Below are 27,353 nucleotides of genomic sequence, written 5' to 3'. Positions count from 1 at the left end.
CAGAACATTTGTTGTTTCAAGGACCTTCAAATGTATGATTCATTGATGTTCACTGGATTCATCAAGTTGGCCAACCATCACCCTGAGATGAGAATCTGAAGCTGCCCACCAATGTGATGAGTCAGGTGTGTGTGGGGGGCAGCCTCAGTGATTATGGTGCACCCCAAATTCAGACATTTGCTATCACTCATTTTGTGCCTAAACCCAAGAGCAGCACAGCAGTTGATTCTAGCTCACAGTGACCCCACACATGCCAGCATAGAACTGAGCTCCCTGGGGTTTCTAATGGCTCCTTCAGAATGTAGGCCGCCAGGTTTTTCTTCTGAAGCACCTTTGAGTGGATTTGAACTTTGAACCTTTTAATATTAGCAAATCACTTTATTGTTTGTTCCACCTACAGATCTAGGTTCCTAGGCTGCTGTTGTGTGCAACTGAGTTTAAACAGACCCATAAATGACCCTCCAGTGGGTTTTCGGAGGCAGTTAATTGCCCAGGAGGAGACGGCCCATCCTTCTCCTGCACAGCGGCTGGTTGGTCCAAACCACGTCCCTTTGGGATCGCAGCGCAAATCTTTGTTCAACAGACACTACTGATGGGGAGAAGGAACACTCTCAGCCTTAGCCATGTCAGCCTTTTAAAAATCCTCTTCTTCGTTAATTTAGGGAAAGCCCCGTTGCCAAAGTGCTTGTGACACTTTGTCAGGGATGAGTTTAACGAGGAGAGGGGAGGCTGGCAAGAGCCTGCCTGTCTCTGAGCCTGAGCACAGCTTGCTCAGCCCACTCCCTGCCTCCTGCTAGTAAGCCCATCATTAAGGCTCCTCTGCCTTCTCCTCCACCACTCTGTGTATGTACGAGCTGATGATCATACTTGAACTGTGGAAAGACTGAGCTGAACTGGGGGTGTCTGGTGACTGTGGGAAGATAGTGGGTGAAACAGTGCTGTCCACTCAGCACTTCTGCCTTTCAGGGCTGTGAGAAGGCTACATGCACTTCCACACACCCTCGGCCATTAAGCCAGAGACCTTGCCTTGTTCAATGAACTGTGTGGGGAGTGGATCACTTCCGGGTGGAAGCTTCAGGAAGTGGGGAGGGTCTGGCCATACTCCCTCCCTCTGCTGGGCAGCTGGTGTCAGGCTGGAGCCTTAATCACTGGACCCTGAGTGGTCATAGTGGTAGAACCCTCTTGTCAACAACCTGCAGGACCGGAAAACAAGCTTTTGTTGTGCAACTGGGGCTTGGTGTCGTTTGTTGGTGCAGCACAACCCGGCATCTCCTGACTAGTACCCCGGTTAGGAGGATACTAAGGAAGCTCAGGTAAGAGCTGACAGCAGCCTAGAGTGGTGGAGGAGGTGAGGGAGGGAGATAGGTGGACCTGGGGGGCATTTAGGAGGGAGAATCTCAGCACCTGGGGGAGGTCGGCTTACCAGGAATGAGGGAGAAGGAGACTCCTGCAACAATCTTCACTATTGTTTTGAATGCATGCTCGCTCAGGCTTTTTAAATTTGTTAAGATCTTCCATGTTGTCTCGTCTTTGCAACCAAGGTTGGGGCAGAGTGTTGTCTTAGTTTAAAATTTAAAAAGTCTCAGGTGAACCAGGTCAATTTTTCCTGAAGGAAGAGATCGGTCACACAGGTGAAAACGGAAGCTGCAAAGGCTTCTTGTTAACAGCTCTGTGATACCAATAGAAGCTTCTCTAGTAGCCTACTGGTAAGGAACTGCGTGCACTGCAGACCTAAAGGCATGTGGTTCAAATTCACCAGCTGCTCCTCAGGAGAAAGACGGCAATCTCCTCCCAAGCACAGTGTGTAACCAAAAGGTCAGCAGTTCGAGTGTACCAGCTGCTTGAAGGGTGGAAGATGGGCAGTCTCCTCCCTGAAACACTCACTCTCTGAAACCTGATGGAGGGTCACCATGAGTCAGAACTGACTGGACAGTTACAGAGCAGGGGTCTTGATTTGGTCTTACCCTCAGAGACAGAGGAACTCCAGAAACTCCATCAGTGAGTGAGGAAGGAAGCTGTGCATTTGGGGGGCTGTGTGCCCTTCTCTGAGCTGGGGGTATCCCAGGCTTCCAGCTGCTCCCTGCACAACAGTGGCACTCATGGAAGGGTTTGGGCATTGGCAGTGTTCTGAGCCCCTCTCATATCTTCACACCAACAATGCTCCTGCATAAACATCAGGGGGTTGAATCCTGTTCTTTGCTACGTGTGCACAGGCAACAACTGAAACACAGCCTCTGCTTTCAGTGGCTTCAGACTCACACAGATTCCAGGGAAACCGGACTGTGGGGTGTGGATGCTTGTCTTGATGCTATTTCTCCTTGACACTCGTGGGCTTCAGAGTTGTAATATTCCCACCCAAGCAGAAACAAAAGCTGCCTTCACAAAGTCATCTGAGAGACTGTACCGTATTTCCACTTTCTGTTAATTCTCCTTTTTGCTTCCTTTTATCTTGGCAGAGGATCAAGCAGTTCCCAGGCCAAGGCTTTGTACTGTGTGTCTGTGGTTGAAAGGCTCTGCCTTTGGGGTTAGACAGACCCAGCTTCACATGCCAGTTTTGTCACATATTCATTCTGTAACTTTGAACAAGTTTCTTAATGTCACTAAGCCTCAGAGAACTGGACAATAACTAAGGATGATAGAAGAAGGATCCATGTCTTTTGAGTTATGGTGCTGGAGAATAGTGTTCAACATACTGTGGACTGCCAGAACAAACAGGTCTGTCCTGGAGAGGGTGAAACCAGTTTGCTCCCTAGAGGCAAGGAATTTGAGGTTCCATCTCACTTACTTTGGGCATGTGGCTACGAGGGACCAGTTTAATGAAAGGGACATCATGCTTGGAAAGGTGGAGAGACAGTGCAGGAGAGGAAGACCCCGGTTGAGATAGATTGATGCAGTGACTGGAGCAATGGGATTAGGTCTGATGCAGATGATGAGATTGGCTCAGGATAGGGCAGATTTCAGAGCTAATATACATAGATAGGGTCTTTATGAGTGGCAGGTGATTCAATGGCACATAACAACAACAACATGGGAATAATAGTCACTACTTTGCAAAACAAGTGCTGTACGAGTCCTTGTGGTACAGTCGGTAATGAATTTAGTTGTCAGTGGTCAGGGGTTCTAACTCACCATCCTGAGGAGAAAGATGGGCAACCTCCTCCTATAGAGATTTATTGTCTTGAAAACCTGATGGAGGGTTGCTGTTGCTATGCTGTGCTGTTGCTATGTTAGGGCCACAAGCCAGAAAAGACTCCGTGGCAGTTGTTGTTGTTTTTAGGTGCTGTTGAGTTGAGTTTGCCCTGTAGTGACCCTATGAACAATAGATCTGAGCCCTATCCTATCCTGTGCCATTCACACTTCCTGACACACTAAAGCCCACTGCAGCAGTCACTGTGTCAATCCACTTGGTTGACGGTCTTCCTCTCCTTTGCTGACCCTCCACCTTTCTGAGCATCATGTCCCTCTCCAAAGAACAGCCCCCCTCCCAGAAACATGCCCAAAGTATGTGAGGTGAAGTATATGAGGCAAAAACATACACTACTGTATTTGGCAAGCCATAAGTGCTTGATAAATGGCCTGGTATCCGGTATCTTTGTTCCAGTGCTTTGGAGGATCCTGCTACAAAATGATATACATTTAAATTTGCCCTTAGAATCTTTCAGATCTGAAGGATGTTCAGCAATACCTGTTGGTGTATGTCGAACTTACATAGAACTTTCATATACAATATAGAGTATAATTATATATCTTGAAGGACCCTGGTGATATAATAGGTGCTTGGTTACTAACAGAAAGGTTGGTGGTTTAAAACCACCAGGGACTCTTTGGCTGAAAAAAACCTGGGAGTTTACTTCTGTATAGATTACTAACTAAATTGTTGCCATTGAGTGAGAACCAACTCACAGCTGACCCTCCAGCAGGCAGTCAGAGGCTATAAATTGCACAGGAGGAGATTGCCCATCTTTCTTTCAAGAAGCTGCTGGTGGGTTCGAACCGCCTGCCTTTGAGTTGGCAGTGCAACTCCTCACCCAGATTGTTGTAGTTGTTACCCAGATTACAGCCTGGAAAATCTTATAGGTCAGCTTTCTATGTCACATGGGGTCCCAGTGACTTGGTATCAGCTTGGCAGCACCAATAACAACATGGTATACTGACTATAGGATAGACTTCCAGAAGAACAAACACGTCAGTCTTAGAAGAAACACAACCAGAAAGCTGCTTAGAAGAGTGGCTAATGAAGCATGGCCTTGTTTTCACTTGGATGTGCCGTTAAGCCAGGTCAGTCACTATAAAAGGACATCATGTAGAGGGTCAGGAAAAAAAATGAAGGAAATCTTTAATGGGGTCGATGGATTGATTCAGTAGCCACAAGAACGGGCTCAAACATGTCAAAGATGAAGATGGCTGGTTCTGTTACATGTAAGGTTGCCATGAGCGGGAGTTGATACATTGCAGCTAATGGTGTATGTTTGTGATTAGATGCCATCGAGTTGGCTACGACTCACAGTGACTCACGTACAACCGATCTGAAAGTCTAAAGCAGCTAAAAGTTATGCTCTGATTGACAAGAGGGGTGTATCCTCCTTGAGCCCTTATGAGCTACTGAAGGGCCCCTGCAGGACCCCCAGCACTAAGGATGAGGCAGAAGAACTGTATACCAGGGGAGGTGAGTGCCCGGGAGGGGCTGCCGGGGAGGGAGTAAGGGGCCAATCCTCTTTCACGAGAGAGGGCTGGCAAACTCTCTGGGGTTTCCTCTGTGACAGGGAGTGAAAAAGAACTGCTTGGCCGCGTTGTGAGGCTGGAAAGAGCTAGGGCGTGGACCACCCTGTAGGAAATCCCGAGTCATGAAATGATCTTCACGTCAGTAGCTGCACTTGGAGAAGAGGAAGCAAAAGCTGGTGTGGCCAGGCTGCGAGTGTCTAGAGCAGGCAAATCCCAAAGGGACCACATGGAGGCTCTGCCCAGCTGGCACTGTCGTCAGCCAGCCTGCAGTGTCCCCTGCCTGCCGTGCACCTGGTGGGCACATTATCTTGCGTCATGGGCTCTGGCAACAGGGTGCCACCTGCTGAACCTCTGAAAATACCCTTTCAATGAACCCATCCCTTCAACACCAGCTCACCTTTCCTTGTGTGGCTGCATTTGTCTCTGTAATGAATAATCTCACCACATGTTGGAAGAGGTCCAAGTCCTCTTCTGTCCTTCAGCATCTCAAGCTTGACCGTCCTGTGATGGTAAATATTGTATGTCAACTCAGCTAGGCTTTGGAGTGCTATTGACATAGTTGTTAAGGGGTTGGGCTGTGAATGTGCGGGTCAGCAGTTTGAGTCCATCTGCTCCTCCATGGGAGTAGAATGGGCAGCCTTGGCCTGTAAAGATTTGCAGCCCTGGAAGCCTGTTGGAGGGTTGCTATGAGCCAGACTCGACTCGACAGCTGAGGGTTTGGTATTTGGATTGTTGATGAACCTGTGCTTCTCTGGGGAGAGTTGGGCTGCTAACCGAGGGGCCAGGCCTCTCTGGAGGTTTGAATCCACACGCTGCTCCATGGGAAAAGGATGAGCAATCTCTTCTTTTGTAATTGATAGCCTCAGAAGGCTGATGGAGGGTTAGTTGGATTTGGTTCTGACTCAATGGTAATAAGACAGATAGACAGACAGACAGACAGACAGACAGATGAGTCTGAGTGGTTTGGCAGACAATGGATGGATGCTTTACTTTTTTCCATAATATAATCAACCTCCCTGATGCAGTCAATAAGTTGTAAGAAGCATTTTTCACTAGAATGCCTTAAGTATGTAAAGGAATGTTTTAGTAGATCTCCCTTGTCCTTCTTGACCTTGTGCTCCTCTCAGAGCTCTGCCACTTGTTATTGTTGTCGTATGTGCCGTCTAGTCGCTTGCAACTCATAGCGACCCTATGTACAACAGCCCTAAACCCTGCTCTATCCTGTGCCAATCACACTGCCTCTGACAGTCACTGAATCAATTCACCTCATAGAGGGTCTTCCCTTCTTGTGCCATCCCTCCACCCTCCCAAGCATGACGTCTCTCTCCAAGGCCATGTCCCTCCTTACAACATGTCCAAAGTACGTCAGACAAAGCCTCAGAATCCTTGCCTCTAAGGAGCAGCCTGGATTAACCCTCTCCAGGATGAATCTGTTTTCTTGGCAGTCCATGGTACATTCAGTACTCTTCTCCAGCACCATAGCTCAAAGACATCAATTCTCTTTCTATCCTTCCTAGTCATTGTCCAACTCTCTGATGCATAACAAGTGATTGCAAAGACCATGGCCTGTATCAGATGCACCTTAGTCTCCAGAGTGACACCATTGCTCTTCAGTACTTTGGAGAAGCCCCTACAGCAGACTTGCCCCTTGCAGTACATCTTTTAAATTCCTGGCTACTGGTGCCAAGAGTGTTGACTGTGGAGCCAAGCAAACTAAAGCTGTGAACAATCTCAATCTCTTCACCATACATCCTGATGCTGCCAATTGGTCCAGTGGTGAGAATCTTGGTCATTATGAGAGGGAGTGGACTTGATGGTATGTAACCAACACATTCCCGTTGCCTGACTTGTGCTTCATGGTGTGGACTGCGTGCGTCTTCAGGCTGCGGCCTGACCTGTGGATTTTAGATCTGTCGCCCCTGAAGCCCACGGACCAGCAGAGGTCTCCAGCTTGTCACCTAAACTGCAGATTTTGGGACCCTCAGGCCCTGCCTCACTGGTGGACTTGGAAATTAGCAGTTCTCACAGCTGTGTGAACTGTTTCAAGGAAATACATTTGTTTGTTTCTTCTTAGAAAAGTAGAGGGTCAGTGAAAGAGAAGACCTTTAATGAGATGGGCTGACACAGTGACAGCAACATGATTGAGCATGATGGAGATTGTGAGGATGGGGCAGGATCTGTTCATAGGGTCGGTATGAGCTGTAGTTGACAACATTTATGCCTCACTCTAGAGAACTGGGACTGAGATACTTCCCCAAATGGGCCTCTGATCTCCCATTCCCCCTGCAGCCTGCTCTGCCTCCAAATTTTCTATTTCATCATTCCAGCTGCCTAAAGCAGAAACATGGACAAAGATTTGATCCTTTCTCCTCTATTCCACTCAGCCAGACACAAAAACTCAAACCAAGCCAGTTGTTAAGTCAATTTCACTGATGGCAATGGATAAAATGGGCATCAATAGAAACTATTTCATGTTTAACCACAGTTTGAGTGACTCATGGAAGGGACCTTGCCCTAGACCATCCTGTGATCAGGTTTACTTTGTGTTTGGGTCCATAGCAAGTCGAGGGTGGGCATGCAACTAAGTGCCAGCATTGTTGTAGTTGTAGTTTCCCCCCCCCCACTTTTGATCTTTTATGATTGAGTGTTCTAAGGAGTGAACATCTTCCTGATGTTTCTTTTCACCTTTTAAACATGCCTATGACTTTGCTGAAGAACTGAGTATAGTTCTAGAATCAAAGGGTTACCAAGGGCACAGGGGTTCTACCAGGTCACTTTAATGACTTTTAGTTGGGCTCCACATTTTCCCTCACTTTTCCCAGGCCCCTCTCCTGGGGTCCCTTTTAGAGTGCTGGTAGCCAGGCACCATCCATTCTTCTGGTCATCTGAGTCTGTCTTGATAAAGTCTTTATCATCAAGAGCTCATCGTTCCACTCTTTCACTATTTCAGCATTTCTCAGCCTTAATGGCCATAGACAGAGGTCTCCTGCCTCTCAAACTGCACAACTGGCACTTGTGTTCTTGTGAAGAAAATGACTGATTACAAACAACTAACCAACTCCAGAGAGTCACCGCAGAACCGCAACTGTAGTAACTGATGTGAATGGAAAGAAGTGTACCGTCAGCGAGCAGGTGGGTGTGCCGTCAGTGAGCAGGTGGGCGGCATGGAGTACTCCCACCTCACCTAGTGGTGAGGCTTCTTTTGGAGCGGGGGGGGGGCCCTTCTGGTTAAGAACTGAAGTCCTTGTACCTATGGGAAGGTCCACAGCAAGGCCCAGTGTTGCAGGTATGGGCCCCAGCACTGAATGTATAGGGTGGTCATATCCCTATGCCAAAGAAGAAGCAGGAGCTGGTCATTTAGAGTGTGTGAAATATGAATTCATGCCAGGCAAAGACCTCAGGGAAATAGAAGGCACTTGGAGGAGGGGGCGATGCTGCCTGAGCAAGACGAGGAGCGGGGAGTGGAGGGCAGAGTTACGGGAGGCAGGGGCTGTGACTCCAGTCATCATGGTTGGAGCTAGAATTTCTTTTCACAAGTGTTCAGGCCTTTCATTCATAGGGTTTCTATGAGTCATTTATGACTCCATGGCACTTAACAACAATAACAACAACAACAACATAGAGAGAGCTCTGTTGGCCTAGCGGACAGAAAAGTGATGCTACAAGCCAAAGGTGGGTGACTTTAATCTATGGCCCTCAGGCCTGGCTTTAATTGTTTTTGGTCAAACATTCTTCTAAGTGGTATAACAAGGGTCTGTCCATTTGCTGCATAGAGTTCGTGGTTGCTGTGATGCTGAACACTGATGTGTCAAATGCGATAATGGTTACCCAGGGTGGACAGTGTTTGGTGGAGCTTCCCAATTAAAACAAGCTTGGAATCAGGAGTGGAATCCACTTCCATAATAGTTTGCCTCCGGAAATTCTATGAACATGGAGAAAGGACGAAAGTTATACAAGTGTACAGGTCTTTGATTCATAGGGTTGCTATGAGTCATCTACAACTCGACGGTACTCAACAACAAGAAGAACAAAAATTCTGGGGAGCTCCTGGTGCTGTGAGTGGTCTAGTACTATGATTTGATTTGTGTCTTACATGATCACTTTTGCAAGATGGAGAGGAATCTGGTGGAAGAGGATCTCATGTGGGTTGAGGTGGGCAATTGGTAAATCAAGAATCAAGTGGGGACACCAGGAGATCCTAGATCATGAAAGGGGTGTGCAGAGAAAGCCTGAGAATATTTAGGAGAGAGACTTTCAAATACTTAGAATCTCTGAATGCATCAAAGAGTTCACCCTAGTGGCTATCCAGAAGGCTGGTGGTTCAAGTCCACCGAGGTGCCTTGGCAGAAACACCTGGCTCCTCTTTTGAAAATGAGTCGCTGACAGCCTTCTGGTGCACAGTTGTCTGTTACACGCAGAGTCTCCACGAGTGGGAATTGACTCAACGGCATATGTTTTCTAGCAGTATTTCTAGGGGCAGTGGATCTAGAAGAGAGTTCCATACTTAACTGTGAGTGCTTTGAATGTAATAATGGAATTTTCTTCTTCTCTGCATCTTCAGGTTCTAGCACAGGCTTGGTTTCAAATGCTAAAATACTTACAACACAAAAATAAGAGGAAAATTTGAGTATGAGCTTGTGTTCCCAGCCTTGGTCCCACTACTACCAAGCATGGGGCCAAGGATTGTGTACTTTCTTGTCTCAGTCAAGGTGGATTTACTGAGCCTCTTCAACCTCTCTGTGTGTGTGGTGGTGGAGGAGGGTGTGAACACCCCTCAGGTCATCCTGGGGACCCATGCCTGCCAGGTTCTGGAACACTTGGCAGACTCGTAAGCTTTCCATAGGCGTAAGACTCCACTTTTTGGGCTTCTGGTACCACCAAGGCCAGCTTTCCAGGGTTCGGTATCTGAGGGGTGTAAAACTTTCTTTCCCTGCAGTTTGGGGTTGTTTTTCTGACTGACTGACTGTGCAGCAGCTGCCACGCCAGTGCAAAGTGAGAGGGGCATAGAATGCACCTCATTTCTGCCTTGTGGGTCACCCCAGGCAGAGACTGTTGCATCTGGAAGGGGGCAGAGCTGTGGCTCCTCCTTATCCACCCAGCCAGTGGGAAACATGTTCTGTAAATGAGGAGCAGGCCCTGGCTTCTCTGGTTCCTCTGAGGTAGAGGCTGTTACCAGACACACACAGCAGACACTGAGTAGCGCCTGGTGAACAAGGGTGAACGAGCTGTTAACTAAAAGGTTGGAGGTTTGAGTTCACCCTGAGGAGCCTTGGAAGAAAGGACTGGTGATCTACATTTAAAAAAAAAAATCAGCCACCGAAGACCCTGTGGAGCATGGTTCTGCTCTGGCATACAGATGACAGCCGAGAATGAGAACCAAATCCACAAGCAACTGGTGAGAACTGGTGCGTGCTCCCAGCCTCCAGCACCTCTGCTCATGCCACTGGAAACACATTGGTGAGAAAAGGTTCCCTTCACAACCTTACCTGCTTCCTTCACAGCCTTGCCTCTGTCTTAAGTGAATCAAGAACTTGGTCTCCATAATTTTATTATTCCTGGGACTCAGGGTGTGGGGGATAATTTGGTTGTCCTACTCCCAATGAGATGCTGGCTACAAGTTTGCTTTTGGGAGCCCCGGAACGAGGGTGGGAAAAGCCAGTGTGAGGTGACTCCAGGATAAGGCAGGATATGGAACACCAAGGGTCAACCTTGAGAGAAGCTGAACTCAAACTCTAATCCAAGAACTTGAGCCTTTGGTGTGTGGGCTGTCGGGCTGAGAGGAGAGGAGACTGGGGTGAGCAGTAGGACTGAGGCCAACGAGGGGCCCTTCAGTTGCCAGGCCATTGACAGGTGGTGGTTGGGCAGTCTGACTTAACGAGGCTGTGGGACAAGGGCAGGTTTCAGGAAGTAGTGGCTGCACAAGATGAGTGTGACCAACTCTGAAGCTGTCAGGCAGGACTGCAGCGTGTTGGTGCCTGTATACCCAGAACACCTGCCTATTTTGCAGGTACAGTATCTTCACAGCACACAGCTCCCATCCTCTGCATCTGTCTTTTCTAGCAGAATAGGGATTATAACAGGCCAGCCTCTTGGACCGGGGACAGGGCTCAGGTCGTGGTGCCCAGTCAGTGCTCAGGACATGTAATGTGGCATTAACTTATGATATCCCATCAACCCAGTGCACTGAGCACTGAACAGCTACTCTGTGCTTTATCTTTGTTTAGTACGACCTCAACTCTACCCTCGGGAGCTCTGGTGGCCTAGTGCTAAGGAGCTATTTTGCAAACTCGAAGGTACATGTCCAAAGTCACCAGTGTTCCTCTGGAGAAATGTATGCAGTCTCCTCCCCTGCAATTTATTGCCTCTGAAAACCTGCTGGAGGGTCAGCTATGAGTCGGTTCTGACTTGATGGCACATGACAACAACATCCTTACTACTGGGTGGATTCTCCACCAAAACTTGATTTTTTCTTCCTTTGTAAACGCTTCCTGGATCTTCAGGGAGGAAATGGCCTGTTTGGACCTGTGCAAACGGGGCATCCTTGTTAAACCAAGTTTTCACCAAATACTACTTCCTATTTTGCTCTCCTTGTCTCAGGGTGGCCCCATACACACTGGGATCCATAATTTTTCACTGGTAAAAATGTGAAATTAGATTGCAAGACCCTTCTTCTAGTCTGTCTTACTCTAGAAGCACTGTTGCAACTTCACATCAAAGTAAAATATACACACACACACACACACGTACACACCCACCCCTGACCAGCGCGTGATGGCTGCCTCTGAAATGTGTTTGTCAGAAATCACCCAAGTTTTCCAACCTCGAAAGTAAGAATTCTCCTGCTGACCCATCACTATCCCAGATACCTTGTTGTTACCTTGTCCAGTTTCCAACATGGTGACCCTCTTTTTTTTTAATACAACCTCCCCATTCCCCACTCCCAGCCCCCACACCCCGAGTATAACCATAATACCAATCATATATCGCCTTTAATCTGTTCTTTCCTCATCTGTTTCAATATAGTATGCATAATTTATCCAGTTTTTCTCAGTCTTACTCCAACCCTGATGTCAGTCCCATTCTACAACAGTGGCACTATGCAGTATTTGTCCCTTTGGGTCTGAGATATTTCACTCAGCATAATGTCCTCCAGGGTCACCCATTTTGAATAATATTTTGCACGAATTCCTTGTTTTTCAATACAGCGTAGTATTCCATTGTGTGAATATACCACAGCTTCTCTATCCATTCATTTGTTGATGGGCACTTGGGTTGTTTCCAGCTCTTTGCTATTGTGAACAAAGCTGTGATAAACATGGGTGTGCATGTATCTGCTTGGATGACAGTTATGGTCTCTCTGGGGTATATTCCCAGGAATGAAATTGCTGGGTGACCCTCGTTTTATAGTCTAGGACAACTCCATAGTGTTTTCTCGGCTGTAGTCATCGGAGGCTTAGTTTGTGGGGTGCTCTGCTGCTAACCAAAGGCTGCACCTCGCTGGTGACAGCCACTCCAGGAAAGAAGGCCGAGCAGTCTCCTCCTGAGCAACTGACACCCCAGAGCTCTGACTTGACAGCAGTGAGTGGAACCGAATGTGCCTTGCTGTGGGGGTGCAGAGGTTAGGTGCTTGGCTGCTAACCAGGAGGTGGGTGGGTTAGACCCACTAGCTGCTGCTTCATGAAAGGATGTGATAGTTTGGTTCTGTGAAGATTTATAGCCTTGGAAGCGCTATGGAGAAGACTATTCTGTCTAACACGGTCACTGTGAGTTGGAATTAACTCCACAGCATTGGGAAAAGTGTTTGTGACACCTAGGGACCCTCCATATATTAGCTACCAGCACCAACCCCCCCCAAAACAACAACAACAACAACAACAACAACAACCCATTGAACCTACTGCCAGATTCTAAGTCATGGCATCCTTCCACTGGATCCCTGAGATTGTAGATCTTAATAGGAGGGGATCTTTCACCTGCAGAGGGGCTGGTGGGTTTGAACTAGTGTCCTTTCAGTGAGCAATCCGACATATATCTGACTGTGCTACCGGGTTTCCTTAGACACTAAATACGCCAAATACACCACCTCTTTGAGATTTCTAATGCTGACATTTGACCTCTGGTGACCTAGTCGTAAAAAGCTGTGCTGCAATATCCTAAAAGGCACATGGTTTGAATCCTCCATGGAAGAAACATGGACAGTCTCCTCCTGTATGATTTGCTGCCTCTGAAAACCCAAAACCCACTGGAGGGTCCGCTGTAAGTTGGTTCTGACTTGAAGGCACACAACAACTACAACAATGCTGGCACTTATTTGCGTGCCCACCCTTGACTTGCTATGGACCCAAACACAAAGTAAACCTGATCATAGGATGGTCTAGGGCAAGGTCCCTTCCATGAGTCACTCAAACTGTGGTTAAACATGAAATAGTTTCTATTGATGCCCATTTTATCCAAATATTTAGAATGGAAAAAAAATTAAAGTTCTTTTTTCCCCACTGATGTAGTAGAGGGACAGGACCTGTTTTTCCACAGGAGCCAAACTTTTGCTCCAGAGTAGGATATAATGTCTAGCTACGTGTATGCATGAGGCACGGGTCTTTAACCAGAGTGTACACCTCAAGTGAACAGCACTGAACCATCATCTGCTGCTTTTAGCCCCATCTCCTTTTCCAGTGCAAGATGACCACTCTTATAAATGTGTTTGAGGATCTTTATTTGTGTTCTGAGGAAACCCTTAAGGCTCTGAACATGTATGCAGATCAAGGTTTTGCATTCCTGCCTCTCCCAAGAGCCATTGCTAGCATTATTTGATAAGTGAGCCAAAAGGGAATGATGGAATGATTTGGAATCAGTGTCAGGCAGGGTAAGCGTGGCATAGTGGTGCTTACTTACTAACCTGTAATGAACAATTTCTCATTTTTTCACCATAACAAATACTCTACTATTGCTGATACCTATTTTTCTCCCCGGCCCAGCACACCTTCCCGCAGCATGAGAGCCTCTTTTCAAATTGACAGTGCCTGAGATCGAAAGAGCTCTCAGGAATCAAGGTGAGCACAGGCTTACTTGTGTTTATACCAATCTGTACTAACTAGTTTCACAGGCTTTTCATCCCAGCAAACAAGACAGGCACGTACTTATTAAAGCCCCCTGACAACAGAATTTCCCAATGCTTTCTCCTGATCTTTTGACTGCTGGTACCAAGGGTATTGATTGTGGATCCAAGTAAGAGGAAATCATGGACAATTAATGTAGTAAACAGTTCCATATCTTTAATTTGGCATAACCCGTGTGAAATTATTTATAACATATTTGTAAGTAAAAGCACAAGAAAGCCTGTGCTTATCTTGTTAGTTGGGTGATCTGTCCCTGTATGAGATCAGTATGTTGTTAGGGGTCATCAAGTACAACTCAGAGTGACTCTGTAAACAACAGGTCTGAACGCTGTCCTATCCTGAGCCATTTTTATCCTCCTCAACACACTTGAGCCCTTTGTCTCAGTCATTGTGTCAAACCACCTTGCCAAGAGTGTTCCTCTCTTTTACTGACCCACTACCTTTCCAAGCCTGATGTGCCCCCAAGGAATAACCTCTCCTAACAACATGTCCAACATATGTGAGACAGAGCTTCACCATCCTTGCCTCCATGGAACACTCTGATGTCATTTTCTTTAAGATACCTGTTTTTTATTTTTGCATCGAATAGTCAGTACTCTTTTCTAACACCACAACTCAAAAGCCTCACTTTTTCTGTCATCCTTATTCACTCTCTCAGATGCCTAGCCATGATTAGAAAAATCATGGCTCGAGTCAGATGTACCATAGTCTTTAAACTATCATCATTGCTCTTTAGGACTTGGGAGAGTCCCTGACAATAGACTTTCCCAATACTATATGTATCCTGATCTCATGACTGCTGGTACCAAGAACGTTGATTGTGGATCCAAGTAAGAAGAAATCATAGACAATCTTAATCTTCTCTCCATCTATTACGATGTTGCTTATTGGCCCAGGGTAAGGATCTTTGTTTTCTTGATGTTGAGATGCAATCCATATTGAAGTCCTTGATCTTCTGCAGCAAGTGCCCCAAGTCCTCCTAGGATCTCATATTTTAAGAATTCTTAGGGCCTTATATGAACTCTAGATCTTATTCTCCCTCCCACTGACTTATTGGATAACCTTGTACGTCTAACTCCCCTTTCCTCTCTGGCTCTCAATTTCTGCATCTGTAAAATGGGAAAAATGGGCCAAATACTCTGATGTTCTTTTCAGCTTTGATAATCACTGTCCTAAAGCATTTAGTAGGGAGCATTGGTGGCTTAGTGTGAGGATTTTTGCTGACAACCCAAAGGCCTGCAGTTCAAACCCATCAGCTGCTCTGAGGGAGGAAAAAAGCAATCTCCTCCTGTTCAATTTACTGACTCTGAAAACCTGCTTTACGGTTATGAGTCAGTTCTGATTTGATGGTATCTAATAATAAGGTCTTTAGTGCCTGCTCAAGAGGGTATAATTCAGATTCAACCAAGATTTATCTAGATTCAACTACAATGTGTTTTCAGCACATTGACACGCACATTTGTTTTCTCAAACTTCAAATAGATAGGTGTTACTATCACTATACTGCAGATTGCAAAACAGAGACTCAGAAAAGTTTAGTGTGGTAACTGAGGTCACACAGTTAGGTAGTGGCAAGTCTGAGGTCTAGCCTCAGGCCAGGTTTGTGTCTAGGGTGCTGAGAATTATCACTCTGAGCCCATGACTGACATGCCCAAAATGACTGGCCTGTCCAAGAGCTCTGCTGAAGGATGGGGCTGGCCTCTGGCTAGTACTGGAGCTGGAGGTCAGTGGTAGTTACAGTTGGAAGCTGGCCAGCATGTACTGGCAATGTTCTGGAAGCTGGAGAGGGGCACGCCACCAAAGGCTGAGTGCAGCATCTCTGGCCCTGCCTGGGTTTAACTCTCCCAGGTGAGAGTACTTTAGGCCCTATCTGTGCTTCAAACTCAGAGAGTTGACATCTAGGAACCCCTGCCTGTCACATGGCTTGCCAGCCCCTAGAGACCCACCCTTAAAATTTCCTATGCACATTTTCAAGCCCCCAGAAAGCATCTCCCAACGTCAGCAGGCTGAGGATAGGAAAGGAGGAGGTGTGTTGGAGTGGGGCTTGATTTTCTGTCCTGGTAATTAGAGGAGAGGCCTTTGAGTGAAGGGCAGCTGGAAGCCAGGTTTTATTCCACCCAGTCCATCACCCTGGAGCAAGGGTTATGAGCTCTCAGTTGCCTTCCAGAAGCCTGGGGTGGCCCAAACCCCTGGCATGAAACTTGACAAGCGGATTTCTCTCTTTAGGCCTCGACGTTCTCATCTAAGGCTATTACCAACTGGTTACGGCCAATTGGTCTCAGGTCCCTCCCAGTGATGGCATTTTAGGATCCTCTGTTATTTACTTCACCTTCCCAGAGGCAGTGGCTTGAACCAGATGCCTTTGGAGAATGGATCAAGTAAGGATCACGCTCTTCACTGTCTGGATATTCCCACTCAGCAACTACAGACGCCCCCTACCCTCCATCCCCATGCCAAGGCGCGCACCCCATCCTGCAGACTCCTGGCAGGTCTAGGCCCAGCCCTTTCGCCTTGCAGCTCAGGAAGGCGAGGGCAGCACTATCACCTCGACTGCGGTGGCGGCGGCGGCGGCGCAGGGGGGCAGGGGGTGGGGGAGGGAGAAACGTCCACTTTTCCCGCGGCCTCTGCAGCAGCTCCGTCCAAGCCCCCGCTTATCTGAAGGCTCTTCTGAATCCCTCAGTTTGTTTCTCAGGCCCAGAGTCGTCTGGGAGCTCACCACTTCTCCATAGCACGTAACAGACCCTGAGTCTCCGCAACCCCCAACTCAGAGGAGCTAGCGCAGTCTCCTTCCCTCCCCCAGATGCTGCGGGGCGCAGGGCCACTGCGCTCCAAGCCTCAGTCTAGCCCTTCCCAAACACAAACACTGGAACTGACACCTTCCCCGCCAACACCAGCGATCCAGGCTGTCCCGGGCTGAGGGCAGTGGGTAGGGCAGTTGGAAGGACCATTTTTGGCTGGATCTGGGTCCAGAATCCTCGTCTCTATCTTTTCCTTCGGACCCCGTCTCCCTCTGCATCTCCAGGTCTTGGCCCCTCTGCCTCCACCTCCCACGAGGTTCAGCTCGACCAGCGAAGGGCAGCCGCAGCCCGCACCCACTCCCGGTCTGCAGTCCCTGCCCCCTCTGCTCACTGCGGGATCACCCACCCCGCGGGGGCCAAGCATTTGCCACTGGCGAGGGCAGTGAGTGTCCAGGGACCAAAGTTGGGGCACCAAGGGTCGGTTGAAAGCTCGGCACCCAGAGGACCGTGATTCGGGCGCTGAGGTCAGGACATGGCACTCCCCTCACCTGTTTCTCCAGCGGCTCCTTGGCAGAGAGCGCCGGCTTGGGGGATGGCGCTCGGTCGCAGATGCAGCCCTCTAGGAGATAGAGCCCCGAGGGCCTCGAGCTCGAGTCGCTCTCGAAGTAAAAGAGCAGGTTCTGCAGCAGCGCGAACCACTTGGTTTGCCATTTTGTGTTGTCCGAACTCCGCTTGCTCAGGTAGCCCTTGCGCGTACCGTCCTTGCGCGCCAGCAGTCCCAGGGACGCGACGTGGCCATCGTTCAGCCGGATCCCCTTCTGCATGATGCTCGGAGGCCAGCGAGACCCCACGCGCTTACATCTTCTCCGCGCACTTGGCAGACCCCAGTCAGTGCGCGCCGCGCGCTGCCTCTCTCTGGCGCTCGCTCCTTTGCTCCCCCCGCCTTTTCTCCGCCCTCCCCCAAATGTCTACACTCCGGGATCTGGCGCCGGCCCACGGTTTCCAGAGTCCAGATGTGCCATTCCCCGCCTGCACCTCTCCTCAGTTCCGCAGGACCCCCGGACCCTGGCGTTGCAGTCCGACCTTCCCCTGGCGCTGGGCAAACTGAGGGACTGGTGAGCTGCGCGCTGGCGAAGGGCAGGCGGAGTCATGTGACGCCGATCCCGATCCCTCGAAGAGCCCGTTTCAGCAGCGAGGACAGGGACACACGCACGCAGCCCCACTGAGGCGCAGAGTCGCTCACAGGCTGCACCTTGACTCCCCTCCCCCTCCTTGGAACACACACACACACACACACACACACACACACACGTACGTGCGCGTGCTACTCCTGCCCCTTGTCCTGGGTTGTTTCTTCCCTCCTTCTTACAAGGCAAAGCAGATCAATTTTCGTTTAACCCAATGGAACCGTAGAAACTCGCCATTCCAGGAGTTTGCGTCTTTGCGCCCCACCACGGCGCACTGTCGACCAGGGTTAAGTCCTAGTTGTTTTTTCTCCTCCAAAGGTTTCCCACACTCGGTACTTTAATTTTCTAATTCAAGATGAAGGGAGGAAGGTGGCTGTTGAAATAGATTTGGGAGCGTTTCCAGTCCTAATCTTTGCGTAACCGACTAGGTCACATTCATGACAGTATCTGCTCCCAATCCTGAGGCTCCCCTGGCGACCTGAGGACAATGCAGGGGCTGGGGGTGTGTGTCAGAGGTGAAGGTTTATTTTCTTTTATTTTGAGCATTGCCATAATTACTGGCGCCGCCCCTGCGCCTAGAGGTCTGCCTGGCGAGCCGCTACTGGGAGTTTTCTGCAAATACCCCCTAAAGCCTGAAGGCGGGCTTCAAACGCAGGCGCCGGGGACCATGGGAGCCTTCAAATAGCTGCGCTGGCGCAATGATACCTTAATGATAGATTTTCCGTTCTTATTTTTAGCTCCCATTCGCCTACACAGTTACACGGCATTTATCCGAGAACGTCACAGCGCCCGCTGCACCGGGAGGGCGCGCGGGCCGCCGGGCGAGCCGAGAACGGCGAGCGCGCGCCGCTGTCTGCCGCAGAGGGCAGCGGCCTCTTTTGGACAGAGATGGAGACGGCGCCCACCCGGCCTGTTTGCGGTGGAGATGGGCAGCCACGCAGCCCTTGGGAACAAGGACATCATCTTTCAGCACAGAACCTGCGCACATCCCTCCCCCCACCAACATACACAGAGAATGGGGGTGGTAGTCCAGGTGATGGGTATGGGAATCAGGATGTCTTCGGGATAAGGGGAGTCCAGAAAGAGATATTCCACTGCTGTGGAGAAATGGAGCCCCCTCTGCTGCACAATGGGACGTCCAGGGTTCCTTAGGCGGGAAATGCTTCAAGAGGTGGGATTGCCTTTATTAACCTCAGCTTCCCTCTGGGCGAGGGGACTTGTGATGCTGTTCTTTTTTTTTTTTTTTTTTTTTTTTCTTCAGAAAAGGGAAAAAAGGGAGAAGATTGAGCAAATCTTGAATCCAAAAAAAAGGAACTTTTCACTATGCCTACGTTGCTTTTTTGCCCATTTTATGGAGGGCAATGTTTCCAGTGTCTTTTAGCCAGTCTCCCCTCATCTGAGTTTTTTCATTAGGAAAGGGCTTACTTTTATCACCTTTAGAAAATTATTTATTTTATTTTTTGTGTTGTCCCTCCCTCTCCATCAGAGCATCCAGTGGATTCAAACAGCGCACCTCTGGGATTGCAGTTCAGCTTCCTGCCACCAGGCCACCAGAGCTTGCGCACCTTTAGAAAATTATTAGGAACAGACCAAGAAATCATTAAGTAGGAAAGGAACACCAAGTGTTTTAAAACAACTGAGTAATTTGCTTCTTTCACAACTCTACAGAAGTTTGTTATGTTCCCCCCCCCAGCTCCATTGTACAGATGAGAAAACTGAGGTAAGGAAGGATGGAATGACTTGTTCAGGTTTATCTAGGAAGTGGCAGAGGTGAGATTTGATCTTGGACTGTCTAATCTCAAGGTCTTTGCGCTTCTGTTCAGTACTACAGACATGTTATCAGCTAGGCTACTGCCTTCACATTATCTAATTGGGCAGAATGGGTCCCTTACTTGGGTATGTCAGGGTGGCAGGACAAAAATGAATTGGAGTCATCACTTGGAGATGTGTGTTCAGAACTCCTACTTATGTGTGTGTGACTTTGAGAAGCTCACAGATTTCAAGTAGATAACTTAGGAATATATAGCAAAGTAGTACAAACTGGGTGGCTAAAAAGAACAAAATGTTATATTATGTTGAGTGGAATACCTCAGTCACAAAAGGAGAAATACTGCATAACACCACTGTTAGAAAACAGATCTGACATGGGGGGTTGGGAGCAGTGGCAAAGTTTAACAAGACACCACTCCACTCACAGAATCGATCCATCTCATCGAGGGTCTTCCTCTCCTGCGCCGTCCCTCCACTCTCCCAAACATGATGTCCCTTTCTAAGGACCAGTCCCTCCTTGCAACATGCCCAACGTATGTCAGACGAAGCTTCAGAATCCTTGACTTCAAGGAGCATTCTGGCTTCACCCTCTCCAGGACAAACCTGTTTGTTCTCCTAGCAGTCCATGGTATATTCAACACTCTTCTCTGGCACTACAGCTCAAAGGCACCATCCTTCTCTTTCTATCATCCCTATTCACTGTCCAACTCTCCGATGCATAGCACATAATTGTGAAGACTATAACCTGGATCAGGTGCACCTTAGTCTCCAGCCTGATGTCATTGCTCTTCAGTACTCTTGAGAGGTCCCTCACAGCTGACTGATTTTCTGGCTGCTGTTACCTGTGGAACCAAGTAAACTAAAACTGTTAACTATCTCAATCTCTTCACCATCCATACTGATGCTGCCAATTGGCCCAGTGGTGAGAATCTTGGTTTTCTTGATGTTGAGCTTCAACTCATATTGACGGCTGCAGTCCTTGACCTTCTGCAGCAAGTGCTTCAGGTCCTTCTCAGTTTCAGCAAGCGAGGTTGTGTCAGCCGCATAACGCAGGTTGTTGATGATTCTTCCACCAATCCTGATGCCACATTCCTCCTTGTACAGCTCAGTGTCTCCGATGATCTGTTCTGCATACAGATTGAAAAGGTATGGAGACAAAACACATCCCTGATGGATCCCCTTTTTGATTTTGAACCATGTAGTGTCTCCTTGCTCTGTTCTGACTACTGCCTCTTGGTCTAAGTATATAGGTTTCTTATTAGCACAATCAAATAAATGATCTGGGATTCCCATTCTTCTCAGAGTCAGCCACAGCTGCTTGTGATCCACACAGTCAAAAGCCTTTGCATAGTCAATGAAACACGGATAAGACATTCTTCTGGTATTCTCTGCTTTCTGCCAAGATCCCTCTGACATTAGCTATAATATCCCTAGTACCACGACCTCTTGGAACACATGAAGGAAAGAATTATTTAAAAGGAATACATGCGCAGACATTATACATAGGACAACAGCCCAGAAAAAGAGGTACATTGCACAGAGGACTGGGGGTCGGGGGGTGGGGAGGTAATTGTGCAACAATCAATGAATATTAAAAAAAAACAAAACAAAGTAGTGGGGAAGGTAGGAGTTCATTATCAGGATGCTGGCAGGACCACACCCTCTTTGAGGGCTCTAGCCGAAGATCTGTCCCCTCAGCTGGCCTTAGATGATCCTGGGCTTGCAGCTGCAGCATAACTTTGTTGTCATGTGGCTGTTTTCTTTTGTGTCTGTGTTTTGTCTTATCTTTTTTGAAAGACAGACTCAAATTGGGATCTATCCTACACCAGTATGACCTCATGCTAACTGATAACATCACCAATAGCTATTTCCAAACAAAGCAAAGGCACATTCATGAGGACATTTTTTTTAGGGACACAAATCAATGTATAATAATCATGAAAATACACATCTCATTGGGATTTAGAGAAGATGAAATGAAATGCTACATTTGATAACATTCAGCAATAGTAGTTGTTAGGAGCCATCCAGTCAACAACAATAGTCTTACAGTCTACCATCAGAGCTCCTCAATAGCTATCTGGTGAGTCTAAAGTGAAAGGAATAATCCTTAGAGAGTGTGGCCTCTCTCAAAGGTGGCCCCTCTCTGGCACTTTGAATCCATCCGCAGCTCTGCGGTAAACAATCTCCTTCCATGTGATATACAGCTTCAGAAACTCTCTGGAGGGTCCCCACTCCACAATAATAAGCTTGAGTCTAATTAGAGACTGAAATGAGTACTGGCAGAGTCACTAAGTCGGTGTGGTTGTGCACCAGGTGATACTGTCCATAAAATGTCAACATAAACTTATGATTTTTATAAAAATCTTCCTGACAGTAGTTATCACAACAAGATTTTCCAACAAGTCCAGTGTACATATATCAAGATATTTTGCTAGGCTCAAACTCTGCTCATTTACTTTTTGAACCTTCAGCTGTATTGTTAGAAAAGGCTAGTCTTTGGAAAGGTAGAGAGTAAGTGAAAGAGAGGAAGACGTCCAACATGATGGATTGATCCAGTCACTGAAACAATGGGCTCAAATGCATCAGAGATGCCAAGGACAGCAAGGTTCTGATCTGTTGTTCTTAAGGGCATTCATGGGTTGTAGATGACTAAGTGGCATCTAAAAACAATAACAACATAGTCTGATGTATTCACCACTAAACCAAGAGATGACTTCATGGTAGATAAAGACTGAAGTTGTCAAGTACTTCCATTTTACTAGGATCCATAACTAATACCCATGGAAATAACAGCTAAGAAATCAAAAGACTTAATGCATTGGGAAAGTCTGCTGTCAAGGACCTCTTGAAAGTACTGAAAAAGCAATGATAAAAATTTAAAGACCTAGATGTGCCTGATCTAAGTCATGGTATTTAAAATTGCTTTTGATGCATCTGAAAGTTGCAAGCTGACAGAAGAAGAATCAATGTCTCTGAATTGTGGTGTTGGAGAAGAGGACTCAATATCCCACGGATTGCCCAAGGAGCAAACAAGTGTGTTTTGGAAGAAGTGTAACAGGGGTGCTCCTGAGGGGAGAAGATGGTGAAACTTCATCTCGCATACTTTGGACACATTGTCAGGAGACCAGAATATATCATACTGAGAAATGTGGAGGGTCAGAGAAAGAGAAGAAGACCTTCAAATAAGATGATCTGACACAGTGACTGACAGTGGACTCACCATGTCAGGGATCAGGAAGATGGCTCAGGTCAAGGCTCACATCTGTTGTTCATAGGCTGCTGTGAGTTGTGTTCAACTCGATGACATCTAATAACAGCAATGTTCTCTGATCAAAGCTGTCACCATCACCCAATTACCAGGGGTGGATTACTCAAGGTTAAGCAGTAAGGTTGTGCTTACTTAAGAATCCAAAGGGCACAGTTACATGAGTGAAAGATGTGTTAAAATCCTTGTGAAAATGTTCACTGCAGATTAGTAAGCACAAGCAAGTTCATGCTTCTTTTTTTAAAATTTTATTTTATTTTATTATTTTGTGTGTGTGTACTGTCAAATCAGATCTGACTGGTACAGGAGGAGATTGCCCCTCCTTCTTCAGCAGAGCATCTGGTGGTTTCCAACCATGTACCTCTGGGACTGCATTGCAGCTTCTTTCCTCCAGGCCAGCAGAGCTCCCTCACTTTCTTTTTTTTTTTTTAAATTGTGATTTTGACAAAAGTTTACAGAAAAGTTAGATTTTCATTCATTCATTCATTGTTTCATATATTCCTACACCCCAAGTTCACTAAAAAAATTCATTAATTGTTGCATAATTTCCTCAGCACCTCCCCCGCCTCCCAGTTTACTTTGCTATACACTTCTTATTCTGGACTGTTGTCATAGAAATAATGCCTAATCATATATTCCTTTTAAACAGATCTTTCCTTCATCGTCTGTCTTATGCTTCCTTTAAGGATTACTCGGTTCCTGTCAAGGATTGTCAGTTTCATAGGAAGGTGCTGCGGGATTGGGAAAGAGAGCAGCTGCATCTAGAGGTAAAATCTTTGCTGTGAAAGTACTTACTCCAGGGTAGTAAATCACAAGTAAGGCTGTGCTTGCCTTGCTTTTTGGGTAACATACCCCTACCAATGACAATGATGCCTTACATCACAATGATGTCGTTAAATCAGCACATGCTAATGCCTGCGCTGCTGCAAGTGTTTTTATAGTTGCTGATTTTTTAAAACTTTGTGGTATATTAGCTACAATATTGTGCTAATTGGTATTTGGGAGCCTGCAGTTAGGGACCTCACCAAATTGTTGAGGTGTAATGATATCAGGTTGAGGACTAAGGTGCATCTCTGATTCAGGCCACGGTCTCTCTGATTACTTGCTACGCATCTGGGAGTTGCACAATGAATAAGGGTAACAAAAGAAGAACTGATGCCTTTGGGTTGTGGTGTTGGAGAAGAGTATTGAACATCCCATGGGCAGCCAAAAGAACAAATATATCTTGGAGAGGGTGCAGCCAGAATGCTGTTGGGAAACAAAGATGATGAAACTTGGCCTAATATACTTTGGACAGGTTGCTAGGAGGGGCTATTTCTTGGAGAGGTACTTCATGCTTGGAAAGGTGGAGGGTTGGCAAAGGAGAGGAAGACCCTTGACCAGGTGGATTGATATGGTGACCACCACAGTGGGCTCTAGTGTGTCAGGAAATGTGAGGATGGCACAGGATAGGACAGGGTTCAGACTTGTTCATAAAGTCGCTATGGAACTTAACAACAAGAACAATGGCAGTAGTTTGGAAACTGTCAAGAATTTTTTTGAGAATGAAGTAGCAATTAAAAGAAGTAAAAAAGTATTAAAATGACTTCTGTTTCATTACTAAGATGTTATACCTAATTATGTAATTGTGTGGGAAGATTTTACAGTTATCACATATAATTCTATGATTAAAGTTGATAACAAATTTTACTGAAGATACTATATGGCCTGTTATGGAAGGAGGTTCTTGGGATGGGAGAGTTCCACCATGTATCATCATACAAGATGGCATGAGTGACATCACTGAGAAGGACCACTTTGATATATGTGTGACGGGACTGCTTTCTACTTTGTGGTTGTTGTTGTTATATGCTGTTGAGTTGCTTGCGACTCATAGCAACCCTGTGCACAACAGCCCTGAAACCTATTCTATCATGTACCAACTTTACTGTCTCTGACATACCTACCCTCATAATCCCAGTCGCTGAAATCAGTCCATCTCATCGATGATCTCCTCTTTCTCTGTCCCTCCACCCTTCCAAGCTTGATCTCCCTCTCCAAGGATGGGTCTCTCCTTTCAATATGCACAAAGTAGGTAGACAAAGCCTCAGAAGCCTTGCTTTCAAGGAGTAGCCTGGCTTCGCCCTCTCTAGGATGAACTTGTTTGTTTTCCTAGCAGTCCATGGTACATTCTTTTCTCCAGAACCACAGCTTAAAGGTATCACTTCTCTTTCTATCATCCCTAGTCATTGTCCAGATCTCTGACACATAGCAAACAATTGCAAAGACTGGCCTGGATCAGGTGCACATTAGTCTTCAGACTGACATCATTGCTCTTCAGTACTCTGGAGAGATCGCTGACAACTGACTTTCCCAATGCAATTCGTCATTTGATTTCCTGGCTGTTAGTTCCAAGAGTGTTGACTGTGGAGCCAAGTAAACTAAAGCTGTTAACAATCTCAATCTCCTCACTATCCATAATGATGCTGCCAATTGGCTCTATGGTGATAATCTTTGTTTTCTTGATGTTGACCTTCAATCCATATTGAAGACTGCAGTCCTTGACCTTCTGCACTAAGCTCTTCAGGTCCTCCTCAGTTTCAGCAAGCAGGGTTGTGTCATCTGCATAACACAGGTTGTTGAATCTCCCTCCAATCCTGATGCCACATTCCTCCTCATACAGCCCAGCATCCTGGATGATCTGCTTTGTGGTAGGGAGCAGAAACCATAGCCACTGCCCAAGTCCCTGGGAATTAGCTACATCTGAAGCATTCCAAACTCAAAACTCACTACCATCAAGTTGGTTTTGGCTCTCAGCAACCCTTCATCAAGTCTCTGAAGCTATAAATTACAGCATGAGAAGACAACCTCATGTGTTGCTATTAGGTGTTGTCGAGTTGTGCATGACTCATAGTGACACTATGTACAAAAGATCTGAACCCTGCCTTATCTGTGCCATCCTCATCATCTCTGACACACTAAAGCCCAATGCCAAATCTGCAGTGTTAATCCATAATATTGGGGGTCTTCTACTCCTTTGCTGACCCTCCATCTTTCCAAGAATGATATCCCTTTCTAAGGAATAACCTCACCTAGCTACATGTTCAAAGTATGAGATTTGAAACTTAATTGTCTTTACCTCGAAGTTTGCACTTTTCCTAAGACATATATATCTGTTTGTTCCCTTGACAATCCACGGAATATTCAGCCCTCTTCTCCCCACAACTCAAAGGCATCAAAAGCAAATTCAATCAAAGGCAATTCTTCTTCTGTCATCTTTATTAATTGTCCAGTGCTCTGATGTGTAGCAGGTGATTAAGAAGAAGATCATGGCCTGAATTACATGCACCTTCGTCTTCAGACTGACATTATTGCTCTTCAGCATTATGGAAAGGTCCCTGACAACAGAGTTGCCTAATGCAATATGTCTCCTGATTTTCTGATTGCTGGTCCCAAGGGTGTTAGTGGCTGGTAAATCCAAACTATTGGAGGTGTGCTGCCTTTAGATTGATGGAGCAATTTCTTATGGATTACATCACCAGAGATCTAACACCCAGCTCCTCCACACTAGGGCTGCCTGAGAAAATGTTCTGCTTAGATACAGAACACACAGTAATATATGAATTTCAGATAAATAACAAATAATTCTTAGAGTAAATATGTCCCATGCAATATACATTTATAACTGCTAGATTTGACAACTCTTTTCAGGACAGATTGTGTAGAGTAGAGTGGGTGGTCCCTGGATCACAAGGAGGTTGGAAAACCTGTTATAAATGTAATACATGCTTTTTTTAATAGAAAAATAAAGACAATGTAGAAATGAAGATATAACTACTCTAGCAAGTTTTGTTTTTTGTTTTTTTTTTTTTGCTATAAAATCTTCCCAAGTTTTTTCTTTGCAACTGTTCTTGTTAGGAGCCTTTGAGTTGGTTCCAACTGAAAGAGGCTCTGTGTACAACAGGGTGAAACACTTCTCAGTCTTACACCAGCCTCATAATTGTTGCTGTATTTGAATCCATTGTTGCAACAACTGTGGAATCTCATTGAGTGTCTTTTTTTTCCACTGACCTTCTACTTAACCAAGCACATGATGGCCTTTGCTAGGGATTTTGTAAGTTCTCACTTTAAAATAAAAGTTTTCATTCATTATTGCAAAGTCCTCACTTCTAAGCAGCACACTGGCTGTACTTCTAAAGCAAATATTTCATTTTCTTACCAATTCGTGGCTAGAACAGCACCTAGACAGAGCTCTACCAGAAGTTCAAGCTGGATTTAGAAGAGGCCGTGACACCAGGGATATCACTGCTGTCAGATAGATTCTGGCTGAAAGTAAAGAATACCAGAAAAATGCCTATTTGTGCTTTATTGACTATGCAAAAGCATTTGATTGTGTGAATCGTAACTAATTGTGGTTAACATTGAGAAGAATGGGAGCTCCAGAACACTTAATTGTGCTCATGCAAAGCCTAGACCAAGAAACTGTTGTGCAAATAGAGCAGAAGAGCACCATATGGTTTAAAGTTAAGAAAGGTATGTGTAGGGTTTTATCTTCTCTCCATACCTCTCCAAT

General features: G+C 46.5%; 1 protein-coding gene across 1 annotated transcript in view; it reads right to left on the bottom strand.

Annotated features, from left to right (window-relative positions):
• RASGRF1 (Ras protein-specific guanine nucleotide-releasing factor 1) overlaps positions 1-17,789 on the bottom strand; it is a 157,912-nt gene extending 140,123 nt beyond the window's left edge. Inside the window, exon 1 of the mRNA XM_006888251.1 lies at positions 17,125-17,789. Within this exon, the coding sequence (XP_006888313.1) occupies positions 17,125-17,400 (276 nt within the window). The 5' untranslated portion in view covers positions 17,401-17,789. The remainder of the gene's footprint in view (positions 1-17,124) is intronic.
• Between the last annotated feature and the right edge of the window lie 9,564 nt (positions 17,790-27,353).

This window comes from Elephantulus edwardii, unplaced genomic scaffold (genome assembly GCF_000299155.1).
Source record: "Elephantulus edwardii isolate Elephantulus edwardi_28Jun2011 unplaced genomic scaffold, EleEdw1.0 scaffold00066, whole genome shotgun sequence".
Taxonomy (NCBI): domain Eukaryota; kingdom Metazoa; phylum Chordata; class Mammalia; order Macroscelidea; family Macroscelididae; genus Elephantulus; species Elephantulus edwardii.
The sequence above is the reverse complement of the archived record's forward strand: the minus strand, read 5'-3'. Positions and strand labels throughout refer to the sequence as shown.